General features: G+C 56.9%; 1 protein-coding gene across 4 annotated transcripts in view; it reads left to right on the top strand.

The window, feature by feature from the left end:
• The first annotated feature begins 779 nt into the window (after positions 1–779).
• Positions 780–20,298, top strand: part of IL1R2 (interleukin 1 receptor type 2) — a 30,603-nt gene continuing 11,084 nt past the window's right edge. The window contains exons 1-3 of one of the 4 annotated variants that reach the window (XM_054728124.1): positions 780–987; positions 16,197–16,324; positions 17,244–17,505. In XM_054728124.1, coding sequence (XP_054584099.1) covers positions 16,258–16,324; positions 17,244–17,505 — 329 coding nt within the window. In that variant the 5' untranslated portion in view covers positions 780–987; positions 16,197–16,257. The other 3 variants (XM_054728125.1, XM_054728123.1, XM_008153408.3) reach the window with 3 other exon arrangements.

Raw genomic sequence — 20,298 nt, forward strand, 5'->3', positions numbered from 1 at the left:
CACCCCATCATGACATGAAGACACCACACACCGCCTCCCGCCTGTGCTCCCCAGAGGCCTGCACCCATTTGCTCTTTTCGAAACTCGATGGCGGCTGCGGCATCTCCACGTTTCCATGGAGATTAACACGGCGCTTCTCTCAGACTCTGTTTTCCTCGTTCGCAAAAGAGGACACGAGGGCTGAGGGTCCTTTGGCTTCAGCCCGTGGTTCGGGTCTGATGTTCCTTTTCCTCGGAAAGAGCTCCTGCATCAGCTTCTCACCGAAGAGCCTCAGTGTCCGCATGCATCACAGAGTGGACGCAGGGCCTCCCTCAGCGAGTGGGGGGCAGGGCGCGGGCCCTGTGCGCCCCAGTCCCCGGGGAGGCCCCTCCGCCCTTCGAATCCCACGGGGTGGGGGTGGGGGCGGGGGCTGTCAGAGCCACTCTGCGGGAAGCCTGGAGGCACAGGAGTTGTGCAGACACCACCTAGGACCAAACTCTCACTTTCAGAGTACACGCTTTCAGTTAGGCAAATCCAGGCTGAAGTAAAGACTTAAAAATCACCCCCTCCTGCACTTAACAGTGAAAATCCCGGAAACAGGGCGCCGGGGTTGATGAGCCTTCCTTCAACCCCAGGAGGACCCCACGGGAACCGAGACCATCCCTCTGAAGCCGGGACATCCTCTCCCTCTAACTGGGCCTTGTCCGCGAAGCTCACACCACTGAGCGCCGCCTCGCAGCAGGAGGGCCTGAGCCTCGGGGAGCCACAGAGAACAGGGAAACGCGCAGCTTCCTTGGCCACTTCCCCATCTGAGTGAGCGCGCAGCCAGCACCTAGCGCGGGGGCTCCCTGCCAGGAGCGAAAGGTGTGTCCACGCCACCGCCACGGGCGGGCGGAGTGACAAGCCGATTGGGAAATCTGGGAGGACGAGGATATATATCCTGACGAGGCGCAAGCCCGGCCTGGCAGCCTGCCCGGACAGAGCAGCACGGTGGCAAGGCAGCCGCAGGTGAGTCTGAGCGGAGCCTGGGCGTCAGGACCGAGCGCCACGTGCCGGGGCCTCAGGCGGCTTCCTGCCGTCGCTGGACCCCAGGTGCCTGCTCCGGGTGCCCTGCCTCCCTGCGTGCAGGCGGCCTGGGCTCCGGGCCTGCAGCTCGGCCACAGCAGGGCGGGGCAGAGGTTTCCGAGCCCTCCGGTGAGTGAAACGGGTCCGGCCCGAGGGAAGGCGCTGTGGGGCAGGACCCACCCACCGCGGAGGCCCTGCCGTGGGGCTCACGCGGAACTCAGACTTTCCTCTTCGGCAGGATCGTGGGGCTTTCTGTGGGGCCTGTCTCCTTTGTAAAGTACGTGTAGCTTTTCTGACTCGCACCCACCGCTGGCTGAAACAGGCTCATGGCTGTCTTGGGAAAGTGTGAGCCCTGAGGCCAGAGGCTTTGGGTCCGAGTCCCGATTTGCCTCTGACCAGCAGGGTGATGTCATGTCTGTGTTCACAACGGAGCCACCTTTGGAATGTTCTGTCCATCAGCGAAGCAGTGTCATCTGCGTAGCTGCCACCCACCCCTGTCAGCGGCTGGCCAGGAATGAGCAGCCAGGAAGCGTTAAGCTTACCTTGCTTTCATGCTCATTAATACTAATCAAACTGGGCACGGTTCTTTAAAAATACTTTTACCCTCCCGTGCCTCAGTTTCCCCATCTGTTCAGAGTGATCTTGAGGAGGAGGAGGGCCTCAGGTGGCGGGAAGCAGGAGGGTTGCACCTGGCCCGAGGCGGGAGCTGCAGGCATGCTTGTGCTCACCATGAGACGCTCCCCTCCAGCCCACTCCCCTGCAGAGGCTGCGGCTTCTCGGAACTGCGGCTCCGGAGCCCCCTGGGCAGGACCCAGCGTGTGCATCATCTCATCAAATCCATCATCTCATCATCTCCCGCGGCCCCTTCTGTAGCCCGAGGCAGTGCAGCGGCTTGCTCCCTGCCCCCCAGCGGCTGGGGGTCTGCCTGCTGTGCCCCCCCTCACAGGCATCTGGCCCCCTCCCCCCCAGCAGGCACCCCACCCACCCACCCCCAGCAGGCATCCACCCACTGCGCTCTCCCTCTCCCTGGCCTGCTTCTCTGGGCTCTGCCTTCAACAAGAGAACAGAGGGTTCCTTTCCACCAGGTCAGTGAGGAATAAAAGGGAGCCCGGGCCTTAAACGTCACTGCGGTCTCGTCCACTTCAGGTGTCTTCAGCCTGTTTGATTGTCCTATAGGCGAGAAGGAGGTCTCTGTCCGTTTGCTCCTGGTGGGCCTGGGAGCATCTTCCATGCCCTGAAGCAGGCCTTCTCCTCAGCAGCCCCACTCCCACCCGACCTCCAAAGGCCAACTGTTTGACCACAAACAATGGGGGATCAGATGATTGTCAGGCCCCTGCCCCCTCCGACCCCTCCCCTCCCCTCCCCTCCCCTCCCCTCCCCTCCCTCCCCGGGATTGCATTCGGCCTCTGGTGATGAAGGACTGAGGTGGTGCAAGGAGTATAGATGTGGGTTGTCTTTCTATGTGGTCACTGCCCGCTCTCTCTATAGGGACCCTTGATCATGACCTGCTCTCTTGATGGGACATGTGGGGACACTTAGGCCAGTGATTCTGAAACCTGATCCATAGCATCACCTGAAAGGCTTTCGAAAGCACAATCTGGGCCCTGTCAGGCTTCCTGACTCAGTGTGTGTGAGTGTGTGTGCGTGTGTGCATGTGTGTGTGTGTGCACGCGCATGTGTGTGCGTGTGTGTGTGCACGAGCGTGTGTGTGCGTGTGTGTGTGTGTGTGTGCACACGCGCGCACGTGTGTTGCAGGGACTTGCATCTCTAACTTCCAAGGCGATGCAGATCCTGCTGTTCTGGTAGCCCCTTGGAGAACCGCATCCTTGGGAGTAAGATGAGGTCTCATGTCCTGCGGCAAACCTATGAGTTATTCAAGGACCGAAGCCTTGGAGGCCATTTGAAAACCGAATTCACAGAGAGCGTCCACGGTGTGACTGAGTGCTCGGAGCGGGGGCTGTTAAGTAGGGTCATTGTGTAACAGACGGAGAAGCAGGCGCAGCAGGCACAGCTGAGCCCGTCAGCATCTGAAACGACCTCAGCGTCATCGGTTCTGTTGGCTGCCCACAGAGAGCTGCTTAAAGGAGGAGGGCAGCAAAGAGATGGGAAGAGGATGGAAGTTCGTGGCCAGCTGAAGGGCCAGTCCCAGTGGGGCCGCGGAAAATAGTGGTGGCTGGATGTGGGTTCTCTCTCATCTCCGAGACCCTGCGCCAGTGGCTCTCACCTGGTGAGCATTAGAATTGCCTGGGACAGTGATGGCGAACCTATGACACGCGTGTCAGCACTGACACGCGTAGCCATTTCTGATGACACGTGGCCGCTGAGGCGGCCGCATGCCGAGGATGAAACATTTGCGAAATAATGTTTTTTCCTCAAAGTGACACACTACCCGAGTTATGCTCAGTTTTTTGGCGAAGTTTGACACACCGAGCTCAAAAGGTTGCCCATCACTGGCCTAGGAGCTTCCACAAGCCTGTGCCCGGGGCCTGGACATCGGGGCTCGGGTCGGAGTCCGGGCGCCAGTTGCACCGAGGCTGAGCCACTGTCTGCTCCACCTCTCCCCCTCCTCCCTGAGACTTACTCTCCTTTCACACCTGTGCTCTCTCCTGTCGTGTGTGTGGTGGTTCTGGAATCAATGGGCATGTGACTCACCAGGAGCACAACCAGGAGAGAAGTCTGAGAACCTGTGTTCCGCTCCCTGCGGGCGTTTCGGACGCGTGCTCTCGGAAAGAGCCTGTTTCCCAGTGAGCATGAATAATGTCCTGAACACAGGAGGCAAATGACTGTGGCATTTGATTTGGGGGCAAAGAGCCCAGTTTAAGACATGGCTATTACCTTGCAGTTTGACTTAGAAACATAACTTTATGTTTCTGGATGCTAGTTTCACTCACCAGAAGAAAAGAGTGGATTAGAGAGCAGGGTTCTTTGTTACTCTGAAGAATCTCCGGAAGGTAGTCATACCACCCAAATGTTATGCAATGCCAAGAGGAAATTTAAGAATACGTGGACTTCACAGGGACTGCAGACGCGAGTGCACTCAGGGTCCACGCGGTCAGTCCCACCGGGAGGCCTGCGTGGTCGGGCCTGTGGCCAGCTGATGCGCCCGTCCCTCAGACGAGATGGTCTGTGGAAAGGAGCACCGATGCTGTGGCTGAATGATACAGCTCTACAGGTGGGATTGGCCCGACTTCCAGTTTGTTAGCTTAACACCTGTTCGTACAACCCTGAGCTGAAGGACGAGGACCGAACCCCGGCCCCACCACTGCTCTTTGTGTTTGCGTGGAGTTCTTTAACTTTTGTCAGCCACACGTCTTCATCTCTTAACACACAAAAAATAGCATGTAGTTGATAAAATGCTGGGAAAATGAAAAGAAAGAATACATTTTCAAACTTGGCCTGCTCTCTGGTGGAAGGTCAGTGTTAGCTGTCATCACCATCTCCAGCATCCTCACAGCTGTCAGCATCATGCTCATCATCACCATCAGACCCCGAGGCTCTGACAGCGGGCTTTCAGAAGCCTCTCGGAGCTCACTCCATGTGCCCACTTTATTTAAGAACTAGAGGCCCAGTGCACGAAATTGTGTGGGTAGGGTCCCTAGGCCTAGCCTCCATCTTCTGCCCATTTGCCAGTCCCCAGACCGAACGCCACCTCTGCTGCAGGGCTGTCAGGCCATTGGGATCTCCAGCTGCTCGGGGGCTCAGGCCTGCGGGGAAGCAGGCGCCCGTGACTTCACCACGGCTGGATGCTGATGGACGTATTGCCCAAGGGGCCACTCACACGAGTGCCGCCACCACTGCCGCTGGGGCTTGAGGCGCTGACAGAAGCTGCGGGATGTGCCCGCAACCTACCTGCCCCAGTGTGAGCAGCCCCAAGCGGGCAGCGCGTTCCATCAGTGGCTGGCCCGGAGAACACGCATGGAGGTGAAGTCGCCGACGCCTGCTTTCCCGCAGGCCTGAGCCCTCGAGCAGCTGGAGATGAGCTGGTGATCCCAAAGGCCTGACAGCCAGCCCAGTCCTCCCGCCACCAACCCCGATTCCCCCGTTCACCATCGCTGATCCATCAGAGCCTGTGGGCCAGGGCAGGGACCAAGAGGTCAGCCGTTCAGCCCACTCGCCAGTCCCCAATCCCGCCCTGCCCCTCTCATGGGCCGTGGTGGGGAGGGACTGAGAGGTGGTCAATGCCACCTCGTGGTGACTGGTCGTTTGTCATCAGGGACACTGGCTTTTTATATATATACGTGAGCCAACCCTGCTCTAGCCAGTGTGGCTCAGTGGATAGAGCGTCGGCCTGCGGACTGAAGGGTCCCAGGTTCGATTCCGGTCAAGGGTACGCACCTTGGTTACAGGCTTCCATTCCCAGCTCTGGTCAGGGCATGTGTGGGAGGCAACCAGTTGATGTGTCTCTCTCACATCAATGTTTCTCTCTCTCTGTTCCCCCCGCCCCTCCAAAAAAAACAATGGAAAAGTATTGTCGAGTGAGGATTAACAAAAATAAATAATAAATAAATATATAAATAAGCCAGCCCTAGTGACAGTGCTCCTCAACCCTGGGGCTTCTTAATGTGCAGATGGGTAACAACGTCGGGTGGAGCCTGAGATTTTGCACTTCTCACAGTGATGTCCCTGCCACAGGGCTGCCGGCGAGCTTTTCTTGTTTGGGAGCAAGGAAGAGGTCAATGAAAAGCTTTGGATGACCCTACATTTCCTAGGCTAACATTCCCCGAGCATTTCCCTCAATGTCTGTACAAGGCAGAATTCGAAGGTGATCCCGTGGCTTGTCTAAGCCCCTCCCCTTGAGTGAGGGTGGGTGTATGACTAGGATGGGCTGTCATGTCCATGATCAGATTCATGGGCAAGGGGAAGGAATTCTGCAGATGTAATTTAGACTTGACATTAATAAAAGGAAGACCATCTGGGTGTGTGTGATGCAGCCAGTGGGCTCCTTAGATGAAGGCCTAGAAGTCAGAGTCGACAGGTCCGAGACATGAAGCAGCACCCAGGGTCCTGTGGAGCTGGAGGAGACAGCTGCCCCGTGCGGAGGCCCCGGGGCAGGAGGTGGTGGGCGGCCTCCGGCTGCTGCGTGTGGCCTCCGCTGGCAGGAAGTGGCGACTCCAGGTAGATGACAGCTTGGAGCTCCGTCAGCAGCGTGCACATTTGGAAAAGGACCCTGAGCACTGATGTCAGTCCGAGTCCAACCCCATACAAGCTGAGGCCAGACGCCCACCCCCAGCAATGTGAGCTCATCGGTGGGTGTGGCGTGCAGCCACTGAGTGCGTGGCAGTTGGCTACACAGCAATAGGAAACGTGCCTGAGGCCCAGCTCTGCCCTTTGACCTCTGTGCATGCCAGGCCCTTATTCTGCAGTGATAACCTAACGCACCTCAGTAGCTCAATGCAGCACAAGTGGTTGGCTCATGCTCCGTATCGCCAGTGGTCAGTGTGTCAGACGGATGGTGCTGGGGCCTTTCGAGGTGGTTCCAGAACAGAGCCTGCAGGGCTCCGCTGGCCTCGGCGGCTGTGACACGCGTGCTGTCACAGGCAGCAGGAAGCAGTGAGTGGGCCGTGGAAAGAGAGCACCTCAGCCTCCTGGCAGCACGGCCTGACCACCCTGTGTGACAAGCAAGGCTCGGGGCTCATGGTGGCAGCAGAGTGGGCGGGGGAGGGCGCCAGGAGAGAAGTGGGTCCGCCTGGATGTGACCCACGTCCTTCCTGCTTCCTCTTCATGGCTGTCACCGTCACGTGGTCATGCCGCGTGTGCAGAGAAATGGACTCCTGTTGTGCCCCCAAAATAGGGAAGTTCCAGATATTGGTGAACATGATTCTCTCTACCACAGCGCATTGCTCAGGAGGTCGGTTGAGTGGCAGGGGAGCGGCCAGGCTTTCAGATGGCCAGTGGCAGGGAGCTGTTCTTACCAGCAGGGAGCAGGCTGGCTGGCGTCGGAGAGCTGAGGGAAGCCCGAGGGCAAGTGGGGGAATGCGGCCTCGCCCAGGCCCGGGTGGAGCACACGTTTTCTTGGCGGGACTTTCTGGGGTGGTGGAGACCCGGGAAGCCCAGGCTGTCTTCAGGCCAAAGATGGCCGCCCTGCAGCACGGGGTTTTGTGCGTGAGCTTGACGTCTCTCTCATGGCCACGCCGGACACAGGACAGGGGACGCTGCTGCCTCTGTGGCCCTCGGAGGCCTGGCCGTTCTGGGGGGCACGTCACCCGGAGAGTAAAGTGACCTGCTGACGTAAAAAGAAAACGCCGTCTGCTTGGCGCTGTAACACTTTGGAAGAAGATGTCTGTGAGGTGTGTGTAGCATGGTGAAAATTTATACTCACTGCAGATCAATGCCACAAAAATGTACCTTGACTAAATCTTCTGATAAGAGTCTCCTTTGTCTCCTGAGGCCCCTTTTCATCAGGAAAACGGAGTCAAACCTACCAGTACACGCTGCTCCTCTTGATGGGCTCAAGTGATGGCCTCTCTCAAAACTGCTGTCTCTTCTGGGGAGAAGCTGTCTTTCAGTTTCTCACCTCGCACCCTCTTCCAGCCAGGAAGGCATCTGAGCCTGGGGGAGGCTGTGTCCCCAAGCGTGATGGGCGGTGGCTAATCCACAGCTGCTGGCCTGTGGGTCTTCCCTGGCTCCCACGGAGAGGCCCCTGGACCTGGCCATCTTGGGCGTCTGCATCTACCTCTGAGGTCCGTGCTGGGAAAACCCATCGTCTGCCTTTCAGCCCAGTCAGAGCCAATGACATGGCCACGCCACGTGGTGCCACTGTGCCCTCCCTGGCTCACAGGCCCTCACATCTTGGCGATGCCATCATTTCTCCCAGCATGGACTGGCCACCTGTGCAAGGGACACTCAAAATGTTTACCAGCCCGCAGGGCGCAGGCGCCACCCGTCGGCACAGTGGCTGGGGTACTGCTGCTGGGCCACGAGGACCACTGGGGAGCAGCGGGGCGTCGGGGTGGCAGCGGGTGGAGAGCCGAGCCTGCGGAAGTGGCTGTTCACCAGCTGGTAAGCACGTTTCCCCAGTTGGCCACACGGCTCCTTGCCGACCGCGTGCCCTCAGCCTCAGCTCCAGGGCGTCTCGCTCCTCATTGCCAGGCCGGGGCTCCTCCTCCACGGGCGGCTCGGGGGAGGAGCTGGACGCTTTCCCGTTGGCGAAGACCTGCGGCTAGCAGGGAGCTGCCCTCAGACCCTCTGCCTGCACTCGCCGTGCCGCCACGCCATCCTCCCTCACGTCCGTCCTGCTCACGGCTCCTGGTTCTGCAGCGGGATCCCGGGAGACCCACTGAGAGCAGGAGGCAGTGCCTCTGCGGTCAGCGCCCTCTTCTACTTCTGCCGTTTCTGAGCCCAGAAGAGGGAGGAGAATCTGCCCGCGTCCTCTCGCGTCTCCCCTCCTCCACCTTGGAGCCCAGAGCCTTCTCCTCGACGTCCCCTCCTCCCGGGAATGGACCCTACGTCACAGCCACTTCCTCCCTCCTTTCTGAGGCCGTGCTCCGCCCCTTGCAGGGCCGCGGTGGCAGAGGCAGCAGAGGCAGTACGAAGGGAGACCCACCGGAAGGTCGCTGGAACGTTACCTCATGGCGATGCCAACACCGTCCCGCCTAGACACCGGCGTCGGCACAAAGGTGCTCTGCCCCTCACGGCCCGGGCTCCTCACACACCAGCTCTCTGTGCCGGCCCCCGGCCCCCCAACCCGTGGCCTTCGGCCCCTGCACCTGTCGTTACAGCTCTCCTGTCTCCCTGCTACTGGGCCATTGGCGGCCGCTTCTCTGTTTCTCCGCCAGCCCTTTCCCGGCTCCCGTTTGCGGCCTCGCATCTGCTCGTGATTGAGCGTTTCTGGTCGCCCATTGCACACAACAACGGCTGCTCAAGGGAGTCGCTTAAGACTCACATTTAGTCTGACTCACATATTCTGCAGGTCATGAATTTGCAGGGCCTCGGCAGGGCGATCCCTCTGTGCCGTGGGGTCCCACTGAGTTCACAGAGGGTCTCAGCCGGGCGTCTGGTGGCGTCGCCGCTGGGGCCTCTGCGGGGCTTCCTGTGGGCTGTGCTGTGCGTGAGCGGGGAGTCCCTCGCCGCGGCCTTGGGCCCCGGGACAGGTCACAGGTGGCTGGGTCCCTCCGGGCCAGGGTCCGGGGAAAGCAGGTGAAGCCGCGTGGCTGCTCCTGACCTCGCTCCGAGTTCACCCGGCCTCATTCTGCAGGGCTCGGGTTCCAGGCTGGCCCGCGTTCAAGGGAGGGAGCTGAGCCCCGGGGGTGATGGGTGCGCGGGCACAGGAGGGCGGCAGCTGCAGAAAGCAGTGAGCCACGACACGACACGGAGGAGGAGGCTCCGGAGGCCTCGGAGCCGCCCTGTGGGAAGCCTGGACCCTGCTGGCTAGCTCCTGCCCGCTCTTTAGGGCTTGGTCCTGGTCTCTGCTGTCTGTGGCCGTTTAAATGGGCAAGTTTTGTGGCTCATGGATAATTCGAATGTCTGAGGTGTTTGCCACTCCGATTGCAGGGGCCAAGGGTGTCACCTGCTCCCGCCTCCTGTCCGCGCGAGTGCCGGGTCCAGTGACTAATCAGCATCACCCAGTGAGCAGCCAGCCAGCTGCAAGGCGGACGCCCAGGAGAGTCAGGGCCCTGAGTCCTGCTCTGCCTTGGCTGTCTTGGGGATGTGAGTGAGGGAGGGGACCCATTGGAGGTTATCTGATGAAGCCGCCGACTCGGGGCTTTAGAAATGACGGCGGTGCCCAGGACTGAGACGAAGCTCACATCTAGACTGGCTAGAGCGGAGGGCTGTGCACCTGGAGGTGTGGTGACTCTCAGCAGCCCAGCCCTGCCTTTTAGAGATGCAGAAACGGTGACCCAGATTGGCACATGCCTGTGGCGTGCTGGGTCAGAGCCAGGCACAGCGAGGAGGCATCAGCCGCGGTCTGTGCTGCGTCGTCTGAATGAAAGCATCCGAATCCCGTGGTAGGCTGTGTGTGTGTGTGTGTGTGTGTGTGTGTGTGTGTGTACATGTTGAACACCTATGGTAATAAAGGGTAATATGTTAATTAGACTGGACGTCCTTCCGGACATCTTCCGTCCTTCCTTCTGGACAAAGCCGCGGCAGCGGGGGCCAAGGCCTTGCACGAATTTCATGCCTCGGGCCTCTATCGGCTTTGGTTCCATTAGGTAAAGTTGCCCGCTTTCTAGTGTAGTGACTGGGGTTCGCTAAGTTGCTGACTGTGCAGGGAGCTCTGGGGCGTGTGACGGCCCCTCGCAGGAGTGAGTCCGACGCAGGCAGTGGGCTCTGACGCCTCCCTGGGGTCTGCTCGCTGTGCTTCTGAGTAAGTTACTACCGTCCTGTGTTTCGGGGCCTTTTCTACAACATGCTGATGAGAGCAACCACTCGTCGAGTGCTTTCTCCTGCCAACTCCGTGTCCACCTCTTTATACAGCACATGCCACCTGCCCTCCTGGGGGCACGTCAGGCCACAGACACTCCAGGGAGCAGCCGGAGGCTCGCAGAGCCCGCACAGTCTGCCTGCTGGCACTGACCATCCAGCCGTCGTGGGAGACAGCGGGTCCTCCTGACCGCTCTGCCAGACTCTCCAGTCCACCTGCTTCCCAGAACGCTCCCTGTGCAGACTCCCTAGGTCTCAGGACTCCGGAACATGTAGACTTCCGAGCCACCCGGGGGTGGAAGCTGACCAAGAAGTAGAGCTCACATGAAGGCAATTCTGTATTTCCAAAGGACCACGAGTACTCTGGAAGACGTGGAAGTGTCCATCTTAAGAGGGTGGCTTGGCCGCTATGGAGGATGCTGGGCTCGGGAAGACTGTCTGGTGAGCTGCTGAGTTTCATGGCTCTGGAGCCGCCTCCAGCTCCAGGCTCTGGTGGTTCTGCTGAACAGAGGATGAGCAGCAAGGTGGGACGTGTAGGCTCAGGCTTGTATCTGGCTGTCACTCCATCAGCTCCGCGGCTTGGCTAAGTTACTGGATGTATCTGAGTCTATTTCCATGCCTTCCTGTTGTAACGAGGGCGCCGTGCTCACTGGACACTGAGCTCTGCCTCTGGAGGTGCTCAGAGTGGCAATCCCTCTTACACAATCCAGGCTGGGGAACCTGAAGCTTGCTGGCTGTGCGTGGTGGGTGCCGAGGGCCTCCTGGGTAGAGTGCCCACCTCAGCTCTGCTCTGGAACCCGGGGGGCGGGGGGGCGGGGGGGGAGGGCGGCTTGTCGGGCTTAGCCTGTGGGCAGGCTGATGGAGGAGGAAGTTTGTAAAAAAGGTGTCTTTGTTTGATGGTCCAGTTCAGAGGCTCCGAATAACTCGGCTTCACGGGAACCCAGTGTGTGAGCAGAGGATGTGAAGGAGTGGGAAGATGAGCTGTTTTCCTAAAACTCTTAGTCAGTGGTTTTAGGGAAGAAGTTGGTCAAATTCAAAAGGTTTGACAGGGGTGGCTTTCGGGAGTAAGTGCTTGTCGGCAGAAAGGAAAATATAGAGAGTGGAGCCCAGTCCCAACCTGTCCAGGCTCTCCCTTGGAGCCCACTGACGTGGCCAAGGCCCCATCTGCCGAGCGCAGCCTGCCCGGCCCGCTCCCAGCAGGCCGGCTGTGTCCGCAGCCCCACCAGAGTCAGGGCCGTCGAGATGCTGCCGTTCTGACCCGGCCACGCAAACCAGAGCGAGCCCCACAGAGCTGCTCCCGCTCCCCTCCCGTAGTGCTGGGGGTGGGCGGGGAATGGCTCCTATCTTTTTTAAAGAACAAAAGTAGTTTACAGATGACCCATTAAGGGTTCTGCTTTGAGCCAGGACAATTGTCAACAAAAGCTGCCTCAAAGTGGTCACATCTTTCTCTAGAGCAGGTGGGAGCGTCCGGCCCGCGGGCTGTAAAGGCCCAGCAATCACTTGGTCTGGCCCTGCCAAGGCACCACAGACTGGACTCCAAAGTCCATAAACCTCGGAGCTTTCTTCACAGCAGCGTGACTTCACATAAGTGGATGCATTCAGCGAGCGATGCTATCGATCCCAGAGGGCCTGGTCCCCGCTCCGCTCCGGAGGCTCTTCCCTACCCCAACCTCCCACACCGTGCTCTCCAGAGGCTTAGCTCAAAATACTCTTCACTTTGCTTCACCTTAGCATTTAAAAGTCTCCAAGCTTAATTTGGATGTCGGTATTTATTCTCCCCCGGGTTCAGGTTTGTACCACATGCCTGACACAACATGTCTGGGTTTTTAGGAATTGATTTCACACGCTGGCGGGCGGTGACTGCTGTGCCCGCGGCTGCTGGCGGTTCGACTTCATGCGTGTTCAGGGCCTGCCCTGTCCCCGGTTCGGGCGGCCGTGCCACCTGACTCAGAGCTTTCGGCACAGCATCGCCAACTCTTCCAAAAACAAGGTGGAGACAGACAGAAAGCAAAGTGCAATGTTCTGGGGCGTTTCCCCGCCCGCGTGGCTGTGCCATTGCTCTCCGCTTATTTCATTTTTCTCTCCTTCTTTCAGCTCGGCACACATTTTGGGTCATTTTTAAAAAATTCCCGGCCCTGCTTTCTTCATCCTATTCCTCCGTGGTTTTACACCGAGTGTGGAGAAACATGGTTATCTGACAAAAACAAAACAACAAAAAACAAGGACAGAATTGTAACTTAAATACTCGGAACGAGCTGCCCTTAACATTTCTTTCTTCCAGTAAGAAGGTCCACTCGGATTCAAGCAGAAATGTAGAACTGCCTGTCACGAAAAGACATTTAAGGAAAGCGCGCCCGGAAAACAGTGTTCGGTGCAAACCTCTGCAAACAAAGTCTCTTTCCTTGGGCTCTGCCGAAGGCCGACTGTTCCCACATGGGGGTTGGGCTGCAGCCTTTCTCGGGGGGCTTTGATTATTGAAAACAATCGCTGTGATGTGTTTGTGGTTATTGTCTGAGGCCACTTCCTGGAAAGGTAAAGGAAAGCTGCTATTTTGCCAAAGTCCACAGAGAGAAACCAAGGCAATTTTCTGGGCGGGGGCCTGGGCGGAGGGGGGCCGGGGCGGAGGGGGGCCTGGGCGGAGGGGTGCCTGGGCGGAGGGGGGAGTGGCTGCCCCGCGTGGGCATTTGAGAGTGTTGTTTGACTGGGACAGGGTCCTTGTGGAAACCCTGGCCAGACGTGTGATTGTGAGAAGAGGGTTAATGGCCAGCTCTCTTCCCGAACCTGAGCAAGGGCTGGGACGAGACCTCCCAGGCTCCCGGCTCTGTGGCTCTGCGGAGCCCGAGCCGGCAGCTGCCCTGAATGGATGCAGCCTGCCTTTCTGGTGGGAAATGCATGTAAACGTGGTTTCAGACCCTCACCTAGTCCCAGGCCAGGCCTGAGCCTGCACTTGCAGGAGAGGTGCTTTCCTCCGAGAGGCGGCTGCACAGCTCCTCCAGCCTGTCAATCATCAGACACTATCGAGCACCAGCGCCCGGCAGGGCTTCTTACCTCGTCCTTTTCCTGAACTCTGAACGGCTAACATCCAGGGGCTAGGTTTGCTGTGCACGACAGAAAACACGAGCATGTAAAGGCAGGCAGGCTGGGCGGGCAGCTCCCTGAAGCCACCCTCCTCTGCTGCACCCCATCACTCTCAACAAGCGGCTGCAGCTGTGGCCCAGGGTGGTGCTGTAAGCCAGCTCTCCCCCCGAGGCCACGGGAGGAAAGAGGAGTGGAGACTTGCACGTAGACTTCCAGGTGGACCATCCATGTCCACTTGCATGTCATTGACCCTGATTTTTGTCATGTTGCCACTCCTAGTTGCAAGGGAGGATGGGAAATGCAGTCTTTGTGTGGGATGGTGATTGGTTTGGTTAAGAGTCTGGTGGCTCTGTTACTGGGGAAGCAGGGAGGACAGGTGGAGGCGGAAATGATGGCATCTGCCACAAGAGCTTCTTTCTGAAGCGTAGGGCTGTGGAGTCACTAGTCCTGGGTTTAAACGTATCCCCTACTCACCAGCTGTGAGGTACTGGCCAGGACACTTTGCCTCTGTAATCTCTTCTGCCGTGTGACCCGTGAGACCGGCATACTGTTCTCACCATGGGGTAAACAGCAGGAGAAACGCCCAGTGTTTAGCACAATAGCCGTCACTATTACACTAGTCCCCGTATCAACATTTGGACTTCATTCACTTACTAGTATTAGGGTGCGCAGTGCTGGTTACACCTGGCGCATGGAAGTCCTGCTCCTTTCGTATCCCTCCCGGGACCCAGTGATCCGGGCTGAGGCCTGCGCAGCTGGGGACACGACACGCTAATGAGTGTCTGGAGGCACAGGCAGCTTGGTCAGTGCTGATGGGCCTTTTTGGTGACCAGGTGGCCTGATGAGCCAGAGGGTGGGAGAGAGGTAAAGTTAAGGGATATGAACTTCCAGAAACATGCAGAGGACGGGCCTCTGCAGCACAGGAAGAGCTTAGGGAGACAGCCCTGGCCGACACCCAGCTAAGGGGAGACTCTCTGCCACCCTCGTCACTGCTCTCCATTGCGGAGTGGGGTTCACGCCGCAGCTCTGAGGCCATGCCTCTGCTGGGCCTCCCTGCTGAGGAGGCTCCTGGAGCACAGGGTCACTCTGCAGCGGGCAGCCCTGCCCTGGACGTCAGGAGCCATTTGGGTGTGCTGTGAGCCAGAATCCATCTGCTCCAGGGGTGGAGCACAGGTCAAACTCCTTCCAGGAAATGGGGCACGGGTGGTGGTAGGGGTTTGTTCTGGATTTACTCATCACTCCCGACTTCTTATTAGACTCTCAAGCATCACTATTGCCTGGTCCTTTCTGGGCCTGGGCATTGTGTAGGCCATGAAGGTTGTGACTGAGACAAGAAGCAGGTATGGCTGCTCCCATTTCTTTCCCCTCCTGGTGTAACTTTGCAACTCCTCCCACTGGAGGTGGGGCATTTCCCCACCCTCATGCTGGCAGGTTTGGCCATGTGATTTGCTTTGACCAATGGAATGTGAGCAGACAGGAGTGAACCAGTCCCTGAGCAAGGCTAACAAACCACCCCAAAACTGAATGGCCTAAAGCAACATAATTTATTCTTGCTCACAAGTCTGGGGTCCGATGGAGGTTGGGTGACCTAGTTTAGGCTAGGTTAGGCTTGGTGCCAAGCTTCAGATGGCATCCAAGTCAGCACGTGGCTCTCACCCTCCTTGGACTAGTGTCTCCTGGGAGATGATCTCATGTGATGGCAAAACACAAACAAAGTGAGCAAAAGCGCTCACAGCCTTGCTCATGTCGTTCCGGTTGTTCTGGCCTTCTGCCATTCCAGTCGTTGGGCTTTTATATACATAGATGTTACCTCGATAAATAGAATAAAAAGAAAGCAAATGCAATAGCTTTCATGGAACATTCACTCATTTAAAAAAAAAAAAATCTTTAGCCCTAGCTGATTTGGCTCAGTGGATAGAGCATCGGCCTACAGACTGAAGGGTCCCAGATTCAATTCCAGCCAAGGGCACATGCCTGGGTTGTGCCCAGGGGTTGAGCAGGAGGCAGCCAATTAATGATTCTCTCTCATTATTGATGTTTCTATCTCTCCCTCTCCCTTCATCTCTGAAATCAATAACAATATATTTTAAAAAGAATCTTTATTGTTGAAAGTATTACATATGTCCCCTTGTCCCCCCATTGACTCATTCTAGCCTACCCTGCCCCCCACCCCAGCCTTCACCACTATTCACTCATTTAGTCATTCAACAAGTGGAAGGGAGGGTATAACTGTGAATAAGATAAAGTAGGATCCTTGTACACGTAGAGCTTACCTTTGAGAGCGGGGAGATGGACCATGAGTACTGTAGAGAGCAACAGAGCAGGAAGGACAACATGGAGCATTGGGGCAGGAGGTGGTGCCGATTCACACAGAAGGTCAGGAAGACCTCACCAGGGGCGAAATCTGAGCAAAGACCTGGAAGAGGAGAGACCCCTGAGCATCTTGGGAGGGCAGGGAGGGCAGGAGACTCTGGGAGAGACACTAGGGTATGGAAGGTCCAGCCCACGGCCATTGGGAGCACAGTGGGATTCGACGTCAGGTGTGTTCAGTGAAGACAGCTCTAGAGAAGCAAATCTCCAAATTTTGAGTTTTCTTGTTAAAAAGTCTAGGTGAAAGGTTTCTTTTATTGGGTGAAGTTCCCAGCATCTGCCCTGGGAGCACCTTCTCCCTTTGGGTTCTGTGACCCCTGGTGACCCTCTGTCTCCTTCTCTAGGCTACAAAGTGCAGGGCCTGAGACCGGCAGCCCCTGGGGCCTCTGGACGTTGCTGGGAAGGATGCTCATCTTGTACCTGTTGATGATGGGCGTCTCTGCCTTCCCCATTCAGCCTGAGGAGCACTCGGGTAAGGAGGGACTCTCAGCTGGGAAGGGCTTGTCTGGGGCAGCAGGTGTGTATCTAGGGAGGCTTTGCTGTTAGCAAAAACAAGGTGTGGTTGCCAGAGGGGAGTGTGTGGGGAGAGCAAAGTGGGTCAAAGGGGCCAAATACATAGAAAGGGAGGGAAACTAGATTTTGGGTGGTGAGTGTGCAAACGAGCACACAGATAGCAAGCTATAATGTCATCTACCTGGGATGTATATAGTGTTCTTAACCAGTGTTGCCTCAGTAAATATGTAAAACTGGAGGCCTGGTGCATGAATTTGTGCAGGGGTGGGGTCCGGCCAGAGCGCTCTGCTGGGGGCGGATCAGGGACAGGGCGGGCGGGGGGAGGGACTGAGGGCGGTTGGCCGGCTTATGGGGGGCCGGATCAGGCTGGTGGGCTGCCACAGTGCATGTCATAGCCATCAGTCGTTCCGGTTGTTCTGGGCTTTCCTCCATTCCAGTCGCTGGGCTTTTATATAGAGAGATGTTACCTGGATAAATAGAATAAAAGGAAAGCAAATACGATTTGCAAGGACGATCTGGGTGCTCCTCTGAGCAGCCTCATTCCTGCTGGATGCAGGGCCTTTGGGTTGTAACCACACATCTGTGGGGACTAAGCCCGGTTTTGTGTCTGAACTCAGCGAGGAGCACTTTAATAACAAGGAGTGGCCAAGCGAAAAGCCTGGCAATCATTTTCATCATTATTTTTTGTGAACCTGATTTAACTTTCCCCACAAAATTGGAATGAAGAGCAAACCTGAAGCTGCCATTTGAGAACTTTGAAACCATTATAACCAGAGGGTGAGAGGGCCCAGAGGGCGCCTCGCTGCCGGGGGGCGCTGTGCCCTCGGGTGCGCCATCGGGGGATACCCACCAAGCCTGACGGCTCTCTCTTCCTCCAGCGGCCACAGGGAGCTGCCAGGACCGCGGCAAACATTTTAAAACCAGCCTCCAGGTGGAAGGGGAGCCTGTGGTCCTGAGGTGCCCCCAGGAGCGGTACTGGCCGGGGGCCGCTGCCAGCCCCCGCGGCACCACGACCTGGCACAAGAGCGGTTCTGCTGGGCCGGCCCCCGGGGAAGACGGGCGAGTGTGGGTCCAGGACGGTGCCCTCTGGATCCTGCCCGCCCAGCGGGGCGACTCAGGCACCTACCTCTGCACTGTCAGGTAGGCCCTGGGGCACGGGGGTGGGCTCCGTGCACGTGCTCCAGTGAGGCCGGCACCGTCTGCTGTCCTCCCCACGGGTCCTGAGATGCCGCCATGCGAGGGCCACCCAGCGTCCTCATGGCTCCCTGGCCCCCACGCAGGCCCTCGCTCAGACGTCACCTCTCAGCCGCCGTGTTAAAGCAGCACTCCTGCCACCCGTGGCCTACCCAGCCGGGATTTTCTTCCTCTGACACATATGTGTGTGTGTGTAGTTCATGTCTGTCTACCCCAGGGGTGGGATCCTTTTCTCTGCCCAGGGCATTTGGCTGTTTATCACAGCATTCATGGGCATACAAAGTTGCCAGCTTAGAAATTAGCCTGCTCTGTTAGGTCAGACATTAACTGGCTCTCCCGGTTGCCGTGGAGGGTCGGCCGTGCCCCTGGGTCCGCCCCTCAGAACGTGCGCTCCAGCGGGGGACGCGGCCACCTGTTCCCTGCTCCGTCCACAGGAACACGAGGGCAGAACCCGAAACCTGATGAGACATGAGAACTGCTATCTGCACGTGAGGGAACCATGCTCACGCATGTTCTCCCAGGAGTTGGTGTGGAGCTGAAGCCACGGGGCTAGTCCCCCTCCCTCTGTGTCCTGTTGCTCTTCCCCCTTTAATTGTGGTAGCGTGTGCATAACAGAACATTTACCACTATACTCCACTAAACTGCACAGCCCGGTGGTGCTCAGCACAGTCTCACTGCTGTGTAGCCATCACCACCATCGGCTCAGAGCTCTTTCATCACCCAAACTGGAACTCTGTTCCCATTACACAACCACCCCTTCCCCTTCCCCTCCCCCAGCCCCTGGCTGCCGCCACCCTACTTTCTGTTGCTGTGGATTTGACTCCTCGGGGACCTCATGCGAGTGGAGTCACGCAGCACTTGGCCTTCGGTGCCTGGCTTCCTTCACTCGTGTGACGTTTTCAAGGTCATTCACGTTGTGCAATGCAGCAGGTTCCCCTTCTTTTTAAGACAATGTTCCATGTATGTGTAGACCACCTTTTGGTGACCTGTTATCTGTCAATACATACGTTCTGCCGTTTAGCTATTGAGAATAATACCCAATGAGCATGGGCATACATACATCTGTGGAGCTGGTGGTCCCAGGGTGAACCTGGAGCTTTCTGAGGAGCCGCGTACCGTTCGCCACAGTGGCTGCACCGTTTTGCATTCCCACCAGCAATGTACAAGGTTCCAATTTCTCCACATCCTCACCCACACTTACTATTTTCTGTGGGTTTTTTTAGGGGGGATATGCTAGCCATATTTTCTACCATTCCATGGATTCCATTTTTACTCTGTTGATAATGCTCTTTTAATGCACAGAAGTTTTTAATTTTGATAAAGCTCAATTTACCTGTATTTTCTTTGGTTGCCTGTGCTTTTGATGTCACATCCAAGATATCACTGCCATAGCTAATGTCACAGAGCTTTTCCCCTGTGTTTTCTTCTGAGATTTGGATTGTTCTAGCTCTCCTGTTCAGTGTCTGACCGTTTTGAGTTGTTTAATTGTGTACACGGTGTGAGGTCATGCTTTCGCATGTGGCTGTCCAGTTTTTCTGTTGGGAAGACTGTCCTTTCTCCGGTGGGCAAATGGCCTTGGGCTCTTGCCGCTGGTGAAGAAGAGAGTCCTCCTGTAGTGCTCCATGGCCTAGTTTTCTGAAGGACTGGGGCCGCCTGCTGGCCTGGATGGGAAGTGCAGCCGCTGGCCTCTGCAGGGGCTGCGCCCTCCCTGGCTGCCCTACGCCTCCCGCAGCTTGGAGTCTCAGGCTCCAGGAACTCTTTGTTTCCGGAGAAGCCATATTCATGAGTACTGACGTTTAGAAAGAGAACCAAAGAAAGTGATACTCGCAGCACAAAGGGATTACTAGTGCACAGGAGGGTTTCAGACAACATCAGCCCCAGTGCTAATTCCCAGATGGGATGTGTGTGTGTGTGTGTGTGTGTGTGTGTGTGTGTGACCTTCTGCCAATGAACCCTGCCTAGGAAGCAAGCCAAGCAGCTCTCATTTCTGTACCAGGGAAGAATGTGTATGCATGATTTTACAGTAGTTATAAATACATAATTTTTGTTTCCTTTCTAGTGCAAAAAAAAACCCACCCATTTTTTTCCCCTAAGGAGCACTGCTAGGAAAACCTAAAAGTGTGTTTTCAAAGAGAATAAAATGTGGAGCCAGGATGACAGGGATGTGAATCGGAACCCTTCCCTTTTCCATCTTGGTCTGATTACTTGGCAATTCCGGCCTCAGTTCTGTCCCCCGGGAGGGTGCTGGGCGGGCCGGTGACTCGCGGCCGGTGGAGTGTCTAGTCAGGGGAGCGCCACAGCGGCATGCACAGATGCAGAGAACACACTTCCCCCGACGGCGATGCTTACTGCCCCTGAAGTGATAATCTGCAGAGATCACGGGGACATGACTGAGTCACGTTGTCTTAAAGAAGGTTTTAATCCTTCACTAAATAATCCTAGCTAATACTCTTGTTTTGTTTCCTATTCTTCTAGAAAAGTAGAGATCTGGAATTGAGGAGCAGTGGAAACCCGTATGTGGGTCAAGCTTTTGAGCAGAGTTTGCCTAGCTGATGGCTAAAACTCTCTTCCCATCCAAGAATGGGATCCAAAGAATCACCAGCAGCTGCCACAATCCCTTTTGGCATTTACAGCCAGAGGGCATGAGATTGCCCTGTGCCCTCGACTTTTAAAGTCTTGAGGTGTAGCACCGAGGGGCCTTTCTAAAGTCAATCAGGGGGGAAGCCGTGCTGCCGAATC

Source organism: Eptesicus fuscus, chromosome 16 (assembly GCF_027574615.1).
Source record: "Eptesicus fuscus isolate TK198812 chromosome 16, DD_ASM_mEF_20220401, whole genome shotgun sequence".
In the NCBI taxonomy this organism is placed as follows: Eukaryota; Metazoa; Chordata; class Mammalia; order Chiroptera; family Vespertilionidae; genus Eptesicus; species Eptesicus fuscus.